This window comes from Triturus cristatus, chromosome 3_2 (assembly GCF_964204655.1).
Source record: "Triturus cristatus chromosome 3_2, aTriCri1.1, whole genome shotgun sequence".
In the NCBI taxonomy this organism is placed as follows: Eukaryota; Metazoa; Chordata; class Amphibia; order Caudata; family Salamandridae; genus Triturus; species Triturus cristatus.
In genome coordinates, this window is record NC_140584.1 from 1,066,652,719 (window position 1) to 1,066,666,155 (window position 13,437).

General features: G+C 45.9%; 1 protein-coding gene across 1 annotated transcript in view; it reads left to right on the forward strand.

Moving 5' to 3' along the window:
• The window catches only part of LOC146859134 (uncharacterized), a 2,052,335-nt gene that overhangs the window by 443,653 nt on the left and 1,595,245 nt on the right, over positions 1 to 13,437 (forward strand). Inside the window, exons 41-42 of the mRNA XM_085649806.1 lie at positions 4,060 to 4,183; positions 5,927 to 6,084. Of these exons, the coding sequence (XP_085505932.1) occupies positions 4,060 to 4,183; positions 5,927 to 6,084 (282 nt within the window). The remainder of the gene's footprint in view (positions 1 to 4,059; positions 4,184 to 5,926; positions 6,085 to 13,437) is intronic.

The following is a 13,437-nucleotide window of genomic DNA, read 5'->3' on the forward strand; positions in this document are numbered from 1 at the left end:
GGAGAGACAAGATGGCGCAGATAATGTTCAGATACGAACTAAATTTCCACAAGTTTAGACCTGGCCATATGCAAATCAGTCTTGACCCTGTGCCTCATGGGAACGGTCCAGCCCGAACTGCCAAGCCACGTCCTCCCTGGACCGGAAACAAGCATCCTAGGACCGGTTTCGGGGTTTCACCCCTCTTCAGCCAGGATAGCTTGATTCCAGTGGCACAGTGAGCCCGCGACCTACGTCTAGGCATACCCGGCGCACTTAGGGCGAGAAAGCAAAAGACACACAATTGATGGACGGAATGCAGAATAAATCAAAACATTCTCCCCCAGTCAAGAGATCTGGGTTAAATCCATCATTCTTTTGCTCACCATGCCACCACAGTTAGACCTGGCCATATGCAAATCAGTCTTGACCCTGTGCCTCATGGGAACAGTCCAGCCCGAACTGCCAAGCCAGGTCCTCCCTGGACCGGAAACAAGCATCCTAGGACCGGTTTCGGGGTTTCACCCCTCTTCAGCCAGGATAGCTTGATTCCAAAGGAGTTCGGGCTGGACTGTTCCCATTGGGCACAGGGTCAAGACTGATTTGCATATGGCTGGGTCCAAACTGGAATGGCATGGTGAGCAAAAAAACTATGGATTTAGGCCCAGATCTCTGTACTGGGGTGAATGTATGACATTGTTCTGCATTCTGTCCATCAATAGTTCTTTTTATATTTGTCACCCGGAGTGGGACGGGTATGCTCAGACGTGAGTCCTGTGCTCTCCATGCCACTGGAATCAAGCTATCATGGCTGAAGAGGGGTGAAACCCCGAAACCGGTCCTAGGATGCTTGTTTCCAGTCCAGGGAGGACCTGGCCTGGCAGTTCGGACTGGACTGTTCCCATTGGGCACAGGGTCAGGACTGATTTGGATATGGCTGGGTCCAAACTGGAATGGCATGGTGAGCAAAAAAACGATGGATTTAGGCCCAGATCTCCGTACTGGGGTGAATGTATGACATTGTTCTGCATTCTGTCCATCAATAGTTCTTATTGCATTTGCAAGTGTGGCTGCACTGTGTTATTGGCATGGTCACAAGGGCAAACAGCTTCTCAAGAGGCCCTCCCTCCAACTTAGGCAGCAGCGGGCAGCTCACTCCCCAAGGATTCCCTTTCAGCCAGGGGGGCCTCCTGCACATGAAGACACAGGAGTAGTCTGAATTTCCTCTCTCTCTTTCACCGCTGGTCTCAGAAGAACACACAGTTCTTTTTGTGAGTGAGACAATGATGCCAGTCGGCACCAAGCACTCATTGATGGTACAACCCGGTACAGACAAGGTCTGCGAGCCCAGAAACACAAAACAAAGGTGATTGTTTTAGTCCATCATTATGAAGTAAGAAACAGCCGCTTAATAAGTCACATCGGATTAGAAAAAGGAATCCTTATGCGTGAAAAGAGCAGGTGCGGTAGATAAAGGTAAAGCAACTGTTAGAAAACAGTGACATTATTCATTCTTAATTGCTATATTCTTTTTTTGAAGATGAGTAGTTGTCGACGTTTTGACCCCAAAAAACCAAATTAATTGTTGATCATGCTTTGCAGCACCAGCATTGATTGTGATGGTCCGTGGGTAGCTTAGCCAGTGGGGTTCAGGGGGTGTCAGTCTGAGGTTCCTTAACAAAGAGTGGAGTGTACCCAACAAAACAAAATGTCACAGAGATGTTGCTGTTTCATCATTGCATCTGGCCAAGCGACATGGACACAGCACAGCTCAGGAAGCAGGTTCTGTATCCTATGAAGTAAGGACATGCAGCGCGTTCACAACAGCATGCAGAATGCATATGACAAACTTAAACCAATGGATGACGTTAAAAAGCTCGGAGCTTAGAAGGTGAAATAGTACGTCATATAGTGACAGGCCAAAAAAAGTTGCTGTCCATCATCATTTAGTCTACGTCTTCCAAACTCGAGGCAGTGGTTTTCATGAAGGTGTGTACATGTTCAGCACATCTCGGGGTCTTCTCTGCAGCATTACAGACTGCTTTATATTGACAAGGTTAAAGCTCACTTTATGTCTGTTTTGTATCCCTGTCATTTTTTTATGTACATCAGTGGTTAGTTCCCGTAGAGCAGCTTTTTGTGGTCTCTGCCGCAGAGCACCAGACATCTAGTTTGCACAAAGCTTTGGCACATTCTTTTTAATTTCACAAATTTTTAACCCATTTGTGTGGCATAAAGTTGTGGACATCAGACGACTCTGTCATGTTTCACAAATGTTTCAGTGCACTTCAGTTACCGACAGGAGGAATTGATTCCCTATTTAAATGGCAAAGACGTGCCCAGACTCTTTAGTTCTCATTTTTTCACTCAACGACTTATCATCTTAACACCCTCTCATGTTTCTACCTGCAGGGCCTGGTGGCACACTCTTAGCACGTACATAGCTAAATGCAAACCCAAGCCTCTTTTTAGTGCTTAGAGGGGTTTGGTCGACATTGGGAGCGTCCACCACTGATAGAATAGGCACTATCCGGGAGAAAGCTGACGCACACTATCAAACCCAATAGAGCCACCAACAACCCAACTTCAACATTTATTGTGGGGAGGGGGGCATTCTACAAACCCCCATATGAAGCAACTCTCCTGAAGATGGTATAAATGTAAATATCCATTCTTACATAGGACTTAATTTATTGGAGTTAACCTGTGTCTGAGAGCCCCCAATGTTCATGCATGATGAAATTGAAGCATTAAAAAATATAAAAAGATTTTCATTAGGCCTACACAGTGTGTTTAAATTGGATAACCAACTCAGCCATTCTGGTTCTAAAGTTTAGTTACTAGATGAAATATCCATAATAATGCAGAGGTTGAACTGAAGAGAGGACAGAGGCAGGTTTTGTGGCATCCATTAGCATAGCCCCCACTATTTGAGTCATGGATGCCACCTTAAGTCCACTATCCACGGCCTCTAACAAACTAGATTTACTGGGATGCGTGACAGCTTTGCCCCACACTGCAGATTGTTTAGTTGGATTTCATATGCACCATCCCTGTCCATTGTGGTTATATCTGTGACATGCATGGAGAAATCATATCATGACAAATTCTAAGGGAGTTAAGTCCCACTAGAAATCCCTTCAGATGCCAATATATTGTCCACTCATTGTATGGAATGCCACACACATGGTTCACTTGTGGAGGTAAAACCATGGAACAGCATTGCAACTATGAGGGTTATGTATTTATATTTTTTTATATGTCAGCCCCTTCTAGTTTACAGCTTAGTAGCTTTCGAGTAGATGAAGCTGAGTGCCTTACACAAGGTCACGTGTGTGTCAGTGGTGAGCTGAGCTAAGACTTCAACGGAATAAACTAGATTTAAATAGGGTATCTGTATGTCTAGATTTAATTTGTGTTTTTCCTTCTGTCACACCTTCGGCTGCTCTTATTGGGGACGCTAAAACGTTTGTTTCTTGGTCTGCTTTAGGATGTACCCTTAACTTGCATTTCGTATGTTTCAGGTCCACTCTGTCGCTTGTAATGCATTTTAGCTGATGAAAGGGACTTGTGTGCAAGCAATGTCATTTTATTTTCTGCTCAGTTAGATAACTTGCAAATGATTCCTTAGAGTCACATAAATTCAATCTGTAAATGGAGTTTGATGCTGGCCCTGGAGCAACTACTTCTAATGTATTGGCTAAGAAGAGTATGCAGAAACGATTCAATAAAACGGCACAAAAATCAGAAATCATTGAGGGACCGGGCCCTGGCTTTATGCCTTTCCTCAGACGCCATTTTGTAGAACTTTGGGCCCCCTCGAGCTGCAGTCCAAACGCTGGAATCAAGCGAAGGATAGGAAAACAGCGATCACATTAAACACGCTGACATTCGGAAATGTGATTAGTGAATGAATGAGCCTGAGGGGGGTGATATTCGCTTTCTTGACTGGGTCTTAAAAGCTCAAATGCAGAAAAAGCGGGAGCCATTGTTTATGTGGATGCAGTTTGACTGAGTCCGCCGTCGTGCGCCATTCTTCTGCTGACTCCCGCAGTAAAGCCTGCCGCCCTTTATTTATAGGACTGCCTGACCGATCTGACAGGAGGAATTGAGTGCGCTGCCAAGATATTAAATGAAATTCCCCCCGATGACATCCCGAGCGCTAAAAGAGCCTCCGAGGCAGAAAAGGAAGGCAACGGGCAAGGTTAGTCATTCGTAATGATCTCTGCCGGCGTCCATTGATCTGCGTCAGCCTCCCTGGGGGATGGAATATCCATAAAAGTCTTTTAAATGTCACTTGAATGTTCTGATGTGCAGTAATGCTTGTACTTACAACCGCACGCTCGCCGTGGAATGGCGGAAGGAAGAGGGAGCACGGGGCAGTTTGTCGACCAAGGTGCGTTCACAGGAAGTGCGAATACAATTGTTTTGTGGCAAAAAGTGTGTTATTTTGTGTCTGTGTTTTCATTTGTTTTTCAAGATGCTTGACAATAGGTAAATCAAAAAGATGATGGACGAAATGCTGAACACTGTCAAACATTCACCCACAGTCCCATATCTGGGTTAAATCCATTGTTCTTTTGCTCACCATGCCACCTCGTTTTGGACCCAGCCATATGCAAATCAGTCCTGACCCTGCTCCCTATGGGAACAGTCCAGCCCAAACAGCCAGACCAGGTCTTCCCTGGACCGGAAAACAAGCATCCTGGAACGGGTTTCAGGGTATCACCCCCTCATCATCCAGGCTAGGTTGAATCCAGTGGCATAGTGGGCATGGGGCACAAATCTGGGTATACCCTTCCCACTAAGGGTGATTTATAGCAACACAAACAGATGATGGACGGAATGCTGAACACTGACAAACATTCACCCCCAGTTGTAGATCTGGGTTAAACCCATTGTTCTTGTGCTCACTATGCCACCCCAGTTTGGGCCCAGCCATATGCAAATCAATCTTAACGCTGCACCCGAACTGCCAGGCCAGGTCCACCTTGGACGGGGAAACAAGCATCCTTGGACTGGTTTCGGATTATCACCCCCTCATCAGCCACCCTAGCTTGAATCCAGTGGCATACGATATGGGGTGATACCCGAAACTGATCTCAGGGTGCTTGTTTACTGTACAGGTAGGACCTGGCCTGGCAGTTCAGGCTGGACTGTTCCCATGGGGAGATGGCTCAAGAGTGATTTGCATATGGCTGGGTCCAAATTGGGTTGGCGTGGTGAGCCAAAAAACAATGGATTAAACCCAGATCTGTGACTGGGGGTGAATGATTTGTTTAGCATTCCACCCAACATTTGTTCTTTTTGCTTTTGTCGCCCTAAGTGGGAAGGGGTATGCTGAGACGTGGGTCCCGGGCTCACGGTGCAGCTAGATTCAAGCTAGGCTCCCTGATTAGGGGTGAAACTCCGAAACTTGTCCCCGGTCCAGGGAGAATCTTGCCTGGCACTTCGGGTTGGACTGTTCCCATGAGGAATAGGGTCAAGCCTGATTTGCATATGGCTGGGTCCTAACAGGGGAGGCATAATGAGCAGAAGAACGATGATGGATTAAACCCAGATCTGTGACTGGGGGTGAGTGTATGAAAAGTTTCAGCACTCTGTCCATCATCTTATTGTGTTTGTGTAGAAGCTCGTAGCCCTGGCTAGTCCTACTTGGTATGGGCCACATCTCCTAAACGGAACAGGACACTCATTGTATAGTATGTATACATTCTATGTTTGTATGGTGGTCTCCACTCATCCTCTCCTCAACACCACTTGATGTGCTTTAAAAGTATCTATCAAATCTGATCTTGTCCATTTGTACCACCTTTTAATGTATACAATGTGTCTGGTAGCGTTTCTGCTAACTCAATAAATATTCAAATGCTTAAGTAAAAGAAAACACTTGCATTTTCAATTTTCAGGCACAAGCTATCTGACTTTCAAATTTCTTTGTCCAAAGGTTTCTCGATAAAACCAGCTTCCTCTACCGATAATTGGAAGAGTTCACCAAGCTGTGATACTAATGAGGGTGGCAGAGTGCCCAAAGAAGGTGAAGAGAGAATCACACCTGCAGGAAGGCTGAAGCTAACGAACCACCTCACTTTATTGCTTCACCAGGTACTTTGCAATCCCAGGGTGTGAGCTTTAAAGTAAGATTAGTCTGTGATGTCTTTGCAACAAAATCCGCATAGTCAGCGAAGACGCACCAGGCACCTCCATGGTATCAGGGACACCTTGTTCCAGTCCTGGTCTTTCCTTTCGCAAATCCCTGAGTCTAATTCACAAAGGCATTTATGAGCACATGAAGTAGTGCTCCAGCGTACTATGGCCCAGATGTATGAAGCCTTTAACATTTCTTAATGGGCCTAATCGCTATTTTGGCCCGCTAAGAAATGCTAAATGACATTTTCAGATATAGAAAGGGCCAAAAATAGTTGCAATTTGCGATTTCTATCCGGTAGAAATCGCAAATTGCGACCACGATTTAGGAATTGGAAATAGGATTTACCTATTTGTGAGTCTTAAAGAATTTCCTAAATGTGAATCAGGCATTTAGACAGTGCTACTACCATTGACTCAAAGTCGATGGTAATCATGTGCAAAATTACAAAATACATTTAAAAATGCATTTTTTATTGTGACATGAAGTGCACATATGCCCCTAGGGCATACGTGCACTTACATGTGCACTAGGGGGGCCTTAAATCCAGAGGCACCCTTGGCTTTGCATTTGTTAAATCGCAATTTAGGAAATGCCAACCATTTCCTATTTTGCCCATAGGTGGGAATGCAATCCTATTGGATTTCTTAAATAGCGATTCCGCGGAGTCGCTATTTAAGAATCGCTATTTAATAAATGCAAATGGGAAGCTTTGTACATCTGTGCCTATGTGACGTTCTCATAAATGCTTTTGTGAATCAGCACCAAAACATTTGAAATGGCAATAATCAGGAACCATTTATATAAAATTAGTACAAATAGAAACAGTGGTGCTCTTTGTAGAGATGTTTCAAGGCATTTCAAATGGGCAATTGTTCAAGGACCCCATTTTCCAAGGGCCCCCATCAGAAATTGCAATTTCTCTCTATTTGACTATCTGTATATTCTATTCGCTATCTAAACCACACTGCGTCTCTTTACCTCTGACTGCCTTTCTACCTCAAGGTATTTTAGGGTCCCAGGCAAGATGTATTTCAACTGTTTTATGTTACCTTGTTAAAGTATAAAACATACTTTAGTATTCTTTAGCTTCATAGGGGCACAAGTTAATAAAAAAATGGGTAAAAAAAATAAAGAAATGTCCCTAATAGGGACCCCTAAAATATTTAAGATGACACTGGCGCTTTGCACTTTTAGTAATAGGGAGTTGGACATTTCGGAAGCAATTCACAGAATCATTTATGAGTATTTCTGTAGTAAATTCAGGTACTCATAAAAATATTTGCGAACTGCCTTACTTATCATAGGGTGTGTAGCTCAAATGGGTTGCATCTTGATACCAGGAATACCAAGTTCAGACTACAATAGATTGTTAAAGGAAAGGCCAGGAGTGGAAAATGGAGGGAGTCGTTTGGTAGCCTTATATGTGCTGAATGTTTTAGTGTAGGTACAAACCCGAACATTGACATGGAAGGAGATACCATAAAGGGTGGAGCAATTGGTTCTGAACCCAGAAATCAGGAACAGCAAAAGCTGGACTGGATAACAGCTGATGAGAAATTAGACAATCTTGTGGGTAAATTGCCAATGCCGACGTCTTGCAGCTATGCGTAGGACAAGTAGACAGTTTTCAATTAAGATTTTTAATTTCATAAATGGGAATTCTAGACGCAGGACTCAGTGGTAATTATTAAATCCATCCTTTCACATGGAGTTATCACAGATGCATGCAGAGTTGCTCAAAGAGATGGAACTTCCACAGCAGTGGCACCTAGATGTGTAGAAGTGGGAGTGCTCAAGAAAGAGCCTTTGGTATGGTCAGTGAAATGTAATGTAAACAACAAAGCAAGATTTTGTGGGAATTTACGTATTTCTAATCAATTTCTCAAACTTATTTGTTCTTCCAAGCTTACACTTCAGTGATCCATGGTAAGTGGTTCAGTAAGTATGTCAAAGTGCACCAGCAGTTCCTATTTTCACTAAAATTATGGAGGAAGGATGTGTTTTTTTAATGGAAAATCGTGTTCTTGCAAAAGGAAGAAATTTATCAAAATTTTGAAACGCTATGCTTACATTTAGAAAAAAGTTGATTTCATAAATGTATATGAATGGCATGTGTTTCCCTAGATAGGGTTTGGAATTAATAGGAAAATTAGACATAGGCCTGCAGGCGTTGTGAATGAGGGAAGCCGTTATAAATCTCTATACCATTCATCAGAACAGTTAGGATTGTTTTGGTGAATGGAAACCAGGTTTTTCATGTGGCAGCAATCTAGTAAGCTAGAGTAGTAGGTACCTATAATCACAATACTTTATAGCGGAAACCAGTGGATGGATGTATTGCTGATAAGAACTGGGAATATGCTCTGAAATCTTTTTCATGGTCTCGGAGTTATAGCCACTGCAAAACCTCCCCAAAAGCGCACCCAACTCAGAGCCCGCTAGTCCCACTTCCCCGGCAGGTTTGTTTTTGTGGATCTCATAAGTTGTTTTTTAGAGTAAGCAATAAGGGTTGTTTTCAAACCAAAAATGGAATGGTTGTAGCTATTTTGGATCAACATTCTTCACATTTATTGGTCAAGATGCAATATTTGAAATCACAGCAGAATTTTCACTAGTGCGGCACCTGTTTGATTGAACTGCGGGCCAGATCATTGGTTATCACTGTGTGATGCACTATACAGATTGGGACAATATTCAGGTGAAATCCCTTATTGGGATGTGGTCTAATCTCTGTTATATTTTGGCTCATGGTATTTGAATGGTTCTCATCCAGGGGATACTCATCAATAGTCATAATCTATGAATAATCCCCGCCCACGTGCGGGATCCCGGAGTATATAGAAAATACATACATATATATATATACATATATATACATATGTGAAAACATATACATGCAGCCTAAAATGTTTCCAACATGGCAGAAATGCCGAAATTACATAGGTTTGCATTGTAAGACAAATACCCTCCTAACCCATAAGGAAAAGAGGACATGCACTGAACAATTGTCATATACCAATGCTTTATTGCCACAAGGAAAACTTGTAATTGCAGGCATTTGCCTGTAGGCTGCATTGCAGAGCAATAATGAAACAAAGACAAAAAACTGACACCTTGCCTTTAAGGCTTCCAAGGGTTAGGGTACCGTGCCTTTAAGACCTGAAGGAGACCCTCTGCTCCCATCATGCACCACAGGTGACAGTTAGGTCAGTTCTTTTTTCCAACTCCTTCTGTGAGGATCCTGGAGTTTGAGCCCTTCAGTTTTTTTACTGCAAGTGGTATATTCGACATTTTCTTTGAAAATTCGACAGTTTCTGATCCCTAGAGGTATATTCTACTGTTTTTTTGTTTTTTTCCCAGTCAGAATGCCTGCTTTATTTCGGAAATGTCCTTCCTGTGGCAAGTAAATGGCACTGTCAGACCCACACTTGGTGTGTATTATGTGCCTTCCATCTTCACACAACCCTGACCAGTGTTATCATTGCCAGAAGTTTTCTAAAAGGACTCTGCGTGACAGAGAACGCATCAAGCTTCATGCCCATCTGGAGAGGGATAGAAGCCATCATGGAGGTGGCCATGGAGACTTCAGAGCTCCCTCTTCAAGCAAGCAACACCGAAAACCTCCCCTGAGTCCAGGAAGAAGCAGGTGACTGAATGTTCAACGTCGAGATCGCCGTCGAATAGGCCGAGGCACTCTTCAGCGTCGAGGGACAAATCATCGTCTAGACGTCGAGACTCTCCGCCGCATGCCTGTAAGTCGGCGTCGAGGTACAGCACTTCGGGCTGGAAGGCTGTGGGTCCAGAAAGGCCTGCTAAAGTCCCGTCGACGTCGAGGCTTCCGTTGACGTCGAGGCATTCTCCGCCACCCTCGAGGGGGTCGGCGTCGAGAGACTCGCCGGCGAAGATCATGCCGCGAGTGGACATGTTGACATCAAGAGCGTCGTCGAGGTCACATCATTCGACATCGAGGAGATCGACATCAGCGAGGCGTCATGGGAGGTCGAGGTCCCCCCATCGCCGCCGACAGCCGATGTCAAGGTCCCCCCATCGACATGGGCGGTCGACGTCGAGACCAACGTCGAGGACAGGACGACATTCCCACAGCAGATCGCTGCACAGATCAACGGCGAAGGTGACACAAACCTTATCGACGTCGAGGCGTTTGACGTCGAGGGACAAAACTGCAGAGGCCACTGAGGAGGCCCGGCGCAAATCAACATCGAGATCCCGATCGACGTCAAGAGCCCAGTCATCATCTCCAGGGCTGAATATTGTGCAGATTTCTCCAGAGAGATCTCCTAGAGCTGGCGAAAACAGGGTTTACGGTCTGTCATCTCAGTGGCTGCAGGGCGTTGGAACAGTTGACCGCAGAAGTCCGGGCTCGGACTACTCTCGGACATACTCACCTTCTAGAATCTCATGAGACCCTGATAGAGGCGCTCCTGCAAAACCTTCAAAGTCGCCTTCCAGAAGACCAAGGTCGCCTTCTACACGCCGATCACGGTCAAGGGGTCATCACATCTCGCGCCACGAATCTCCACACAAGAGGAGGAGCAGAAGATCATCCACCTGGTCTTCGTCCACGAGGTCTTCTATTCGGGACTACTCGCCAACCTTTTCATCTACGTCACCTTCAAGGGTGTCTCCCATCGATGACATCGGGACTTTCTCTGACGTACTTGGCAGAGGAGCGAAGAAACTGAATATCAGTTTGTACACTCCTGTGGTCCCTACATCAATTATTTTTGAGACATTGCACCATCGTACAGCTCCCAGATCTCTGCTACCTCTGGTGCCCGGCTTTTTAGAACCAGCTGTGGCCACGTTCTTCACCCCTGCCACAGTGGGGTCAGTTCCGTCGAGGATCGCAAAGAAGTACAAAGCTCCAGACCAGGATCCCTCATTCCTTAGGTCTGATCCTCCGGCGGATTCAGTCATTGTGGCAGCCACCAGAAAAGCGCACTCCGCTGCCTCATCAGCTTCAGTTCCTCCAGAAAAGGACAGTAAGCAAATGGACTCTTATGGCAGGAAGATGTGCAATACTTCTGCATCATCTATGAGGATTGCAAGTGCTTCAGCCCTTCTTGGGCGCTACGACAGGTCTCTTTGGGACTCCCTGGCTAGGTTTACTGACAAGCTTCCCAAAGAAGATCAACAAGACTTCCATGAGATCCTGCAGGAGGGCGGTTTAGTAGCCAACCAGATCATCAGCGCGGCGGCGGATGCCTCAGATCTCGCCACGTACGGCTATTCACATGGCATCTGTTCGCGGCGCTCAGCGTGGTTGCCCCTCACAGGTCTTAAACCGGACGCTCAGAAGAAGATCCTCAACCTTCCTTTTAACGGCTCCTCCTTATTCGGTTCTCATGCTGATGAAGAGATGACAAAGATAAAGACCGAGCTGGACATGGTCAAAGCAGTTGGACTGGAAAAGCGGAAGGAGTTTCGTAAACGCTTCCGTCAGAACGACAAGCGACCCTTCCAACAGAGGGTTCAAACCCCTCAATGGTCCTCCCAAAACCAGCAGCGGTCCCAATTCCAGCAGAAGCGTCCTGGCAGAGGAAGGGGGTACAATAAACAACAGCAGTCCTCCTCCAAGCAGCCTCCAAAACAGTGATGGATTGTCTCTTGTATTGCTTCCTCCGCACCCGTTCGCCACTCCGGTAGGAGGGAGTATTGTTTTTCACCTGGAAGAGTGGGAAACCATAACAAGAGACAGATGGGTGCTGAATATTGTGCAGCATGGTTACTTGCTGAGGTTCAAGTCCCCTTCCCCGCAGGTTGCCCCACAATTGAAGTGCCTTCCTCAACAACACAATCTACTGTTAAAAGGCGAAGTGTATACCCTCCTCTCCAAGAAGGCCACAGAGGAGGTACCACCTCACCAGCGAAACCAAGGGGTATACTCACGGTACTTCCTGGTCCAAAAACGAGGAGTAGCCAAAGAGTACAGACCTATCCTCGACCTGCGCCTGCTGAACAGGTTTATAAGAAAAGAGACCTTTCGGATGCTAGCCCTGCACCAGATTTTCCCACATCTTCACCAGGGAGACTGGATGTGTGCCATCGACCTGCAGGACGCCTACTTTCACATTCCTGTTTCAGTGAAACATCGCAAGTTCCTCAGGTTCCAGGTGTCTTGACAGCACTATCAGTATCGAGTACTTCCGTTCGGGCTCACATCCGCCCCCCAGACGTTCTCCAAGTGCATGGTGGTGGTAGCTGCTTTCCTCCGCAAGCGGCAAATCTTCGTCTATCCCTACCTAGACGACTGGCTCCTAAAGAGTTCCACACCTTCACTACTCCAGAGCCATCTCACTTACTGTCTCAACCTGCTTCACTCCCTGGGGTTGCAAGTCAACTACAAGAAGTCAGTCAGTCAGTCAGTCAAATACTCTTTATTCGAATCGTTAGACTCATAAAAGACATTTAAAAAACAACAATACAAATATACAATCACCAAATACAAATGAAAACATTCAATTACAATTTTACATAAAAAGGGGACAAACCCTAAAAGTCAGTCCTCAACCCCACGCAGAAGATACATTATCTGGGCGCATCTCTGGACACCGCAAGGGCAACCGTGTGTCCTTGGGAGGAGAGGTTGTCATCAATGTTGATCAAGTGCCGCGCTCTTCCCAGCACTACACATCCCACAGCAAGGCAGGTGTCATCACTGCTGGGATAGATGGCCTCATGCATCTTTATTGTACCAATGCCAGACTTCACATGCGGCCTCTACAGCAGTCCCTCGAAGATCAATGGACACAGCAGGCAGGCCGTTGGGAAGATCGTGTCTCTCTTCCTCAGGCTGCAGGGACTCCATCAAATGGTGGATGAAACTTTCACATATTCTGCAAGGGGTCCCTTTTCACCAGGTCCCTCCAACCCAGACTGTTGTTATAGATGCCTCACTGCAGGATTGGAGAGCTCACATGGGCCAGCTTCAGGTACAAGGTCTCTGGTCCGAGACAGAGAGAAGTTATCACATTAACTTCTTGGAGCTAAGGGCTGTCCATCTGGCTCTCAAGTCTCTGTACCGGTCCCTACAGTCCAGCTCCATTCAGATTCAGACAGACAACACAACAACAATGTACTATCTGAACAAGCAGGGAGGCACCAGGTCACGGGTCCTGTCTCTGGAGTCCCAGTCCATATGGAAGTGGCTTCTGGCGAGCAGTCTCATGATCGTAGCCGTTCACCTTCCAGGAACCTTGAACGTGCAGGCAGATGTTCTCAGCAGAGACTTCGTAGAAGAGCACGACTGGGTGCTAAATGAAGAAGTCGCTCAGGACATTTTTCGG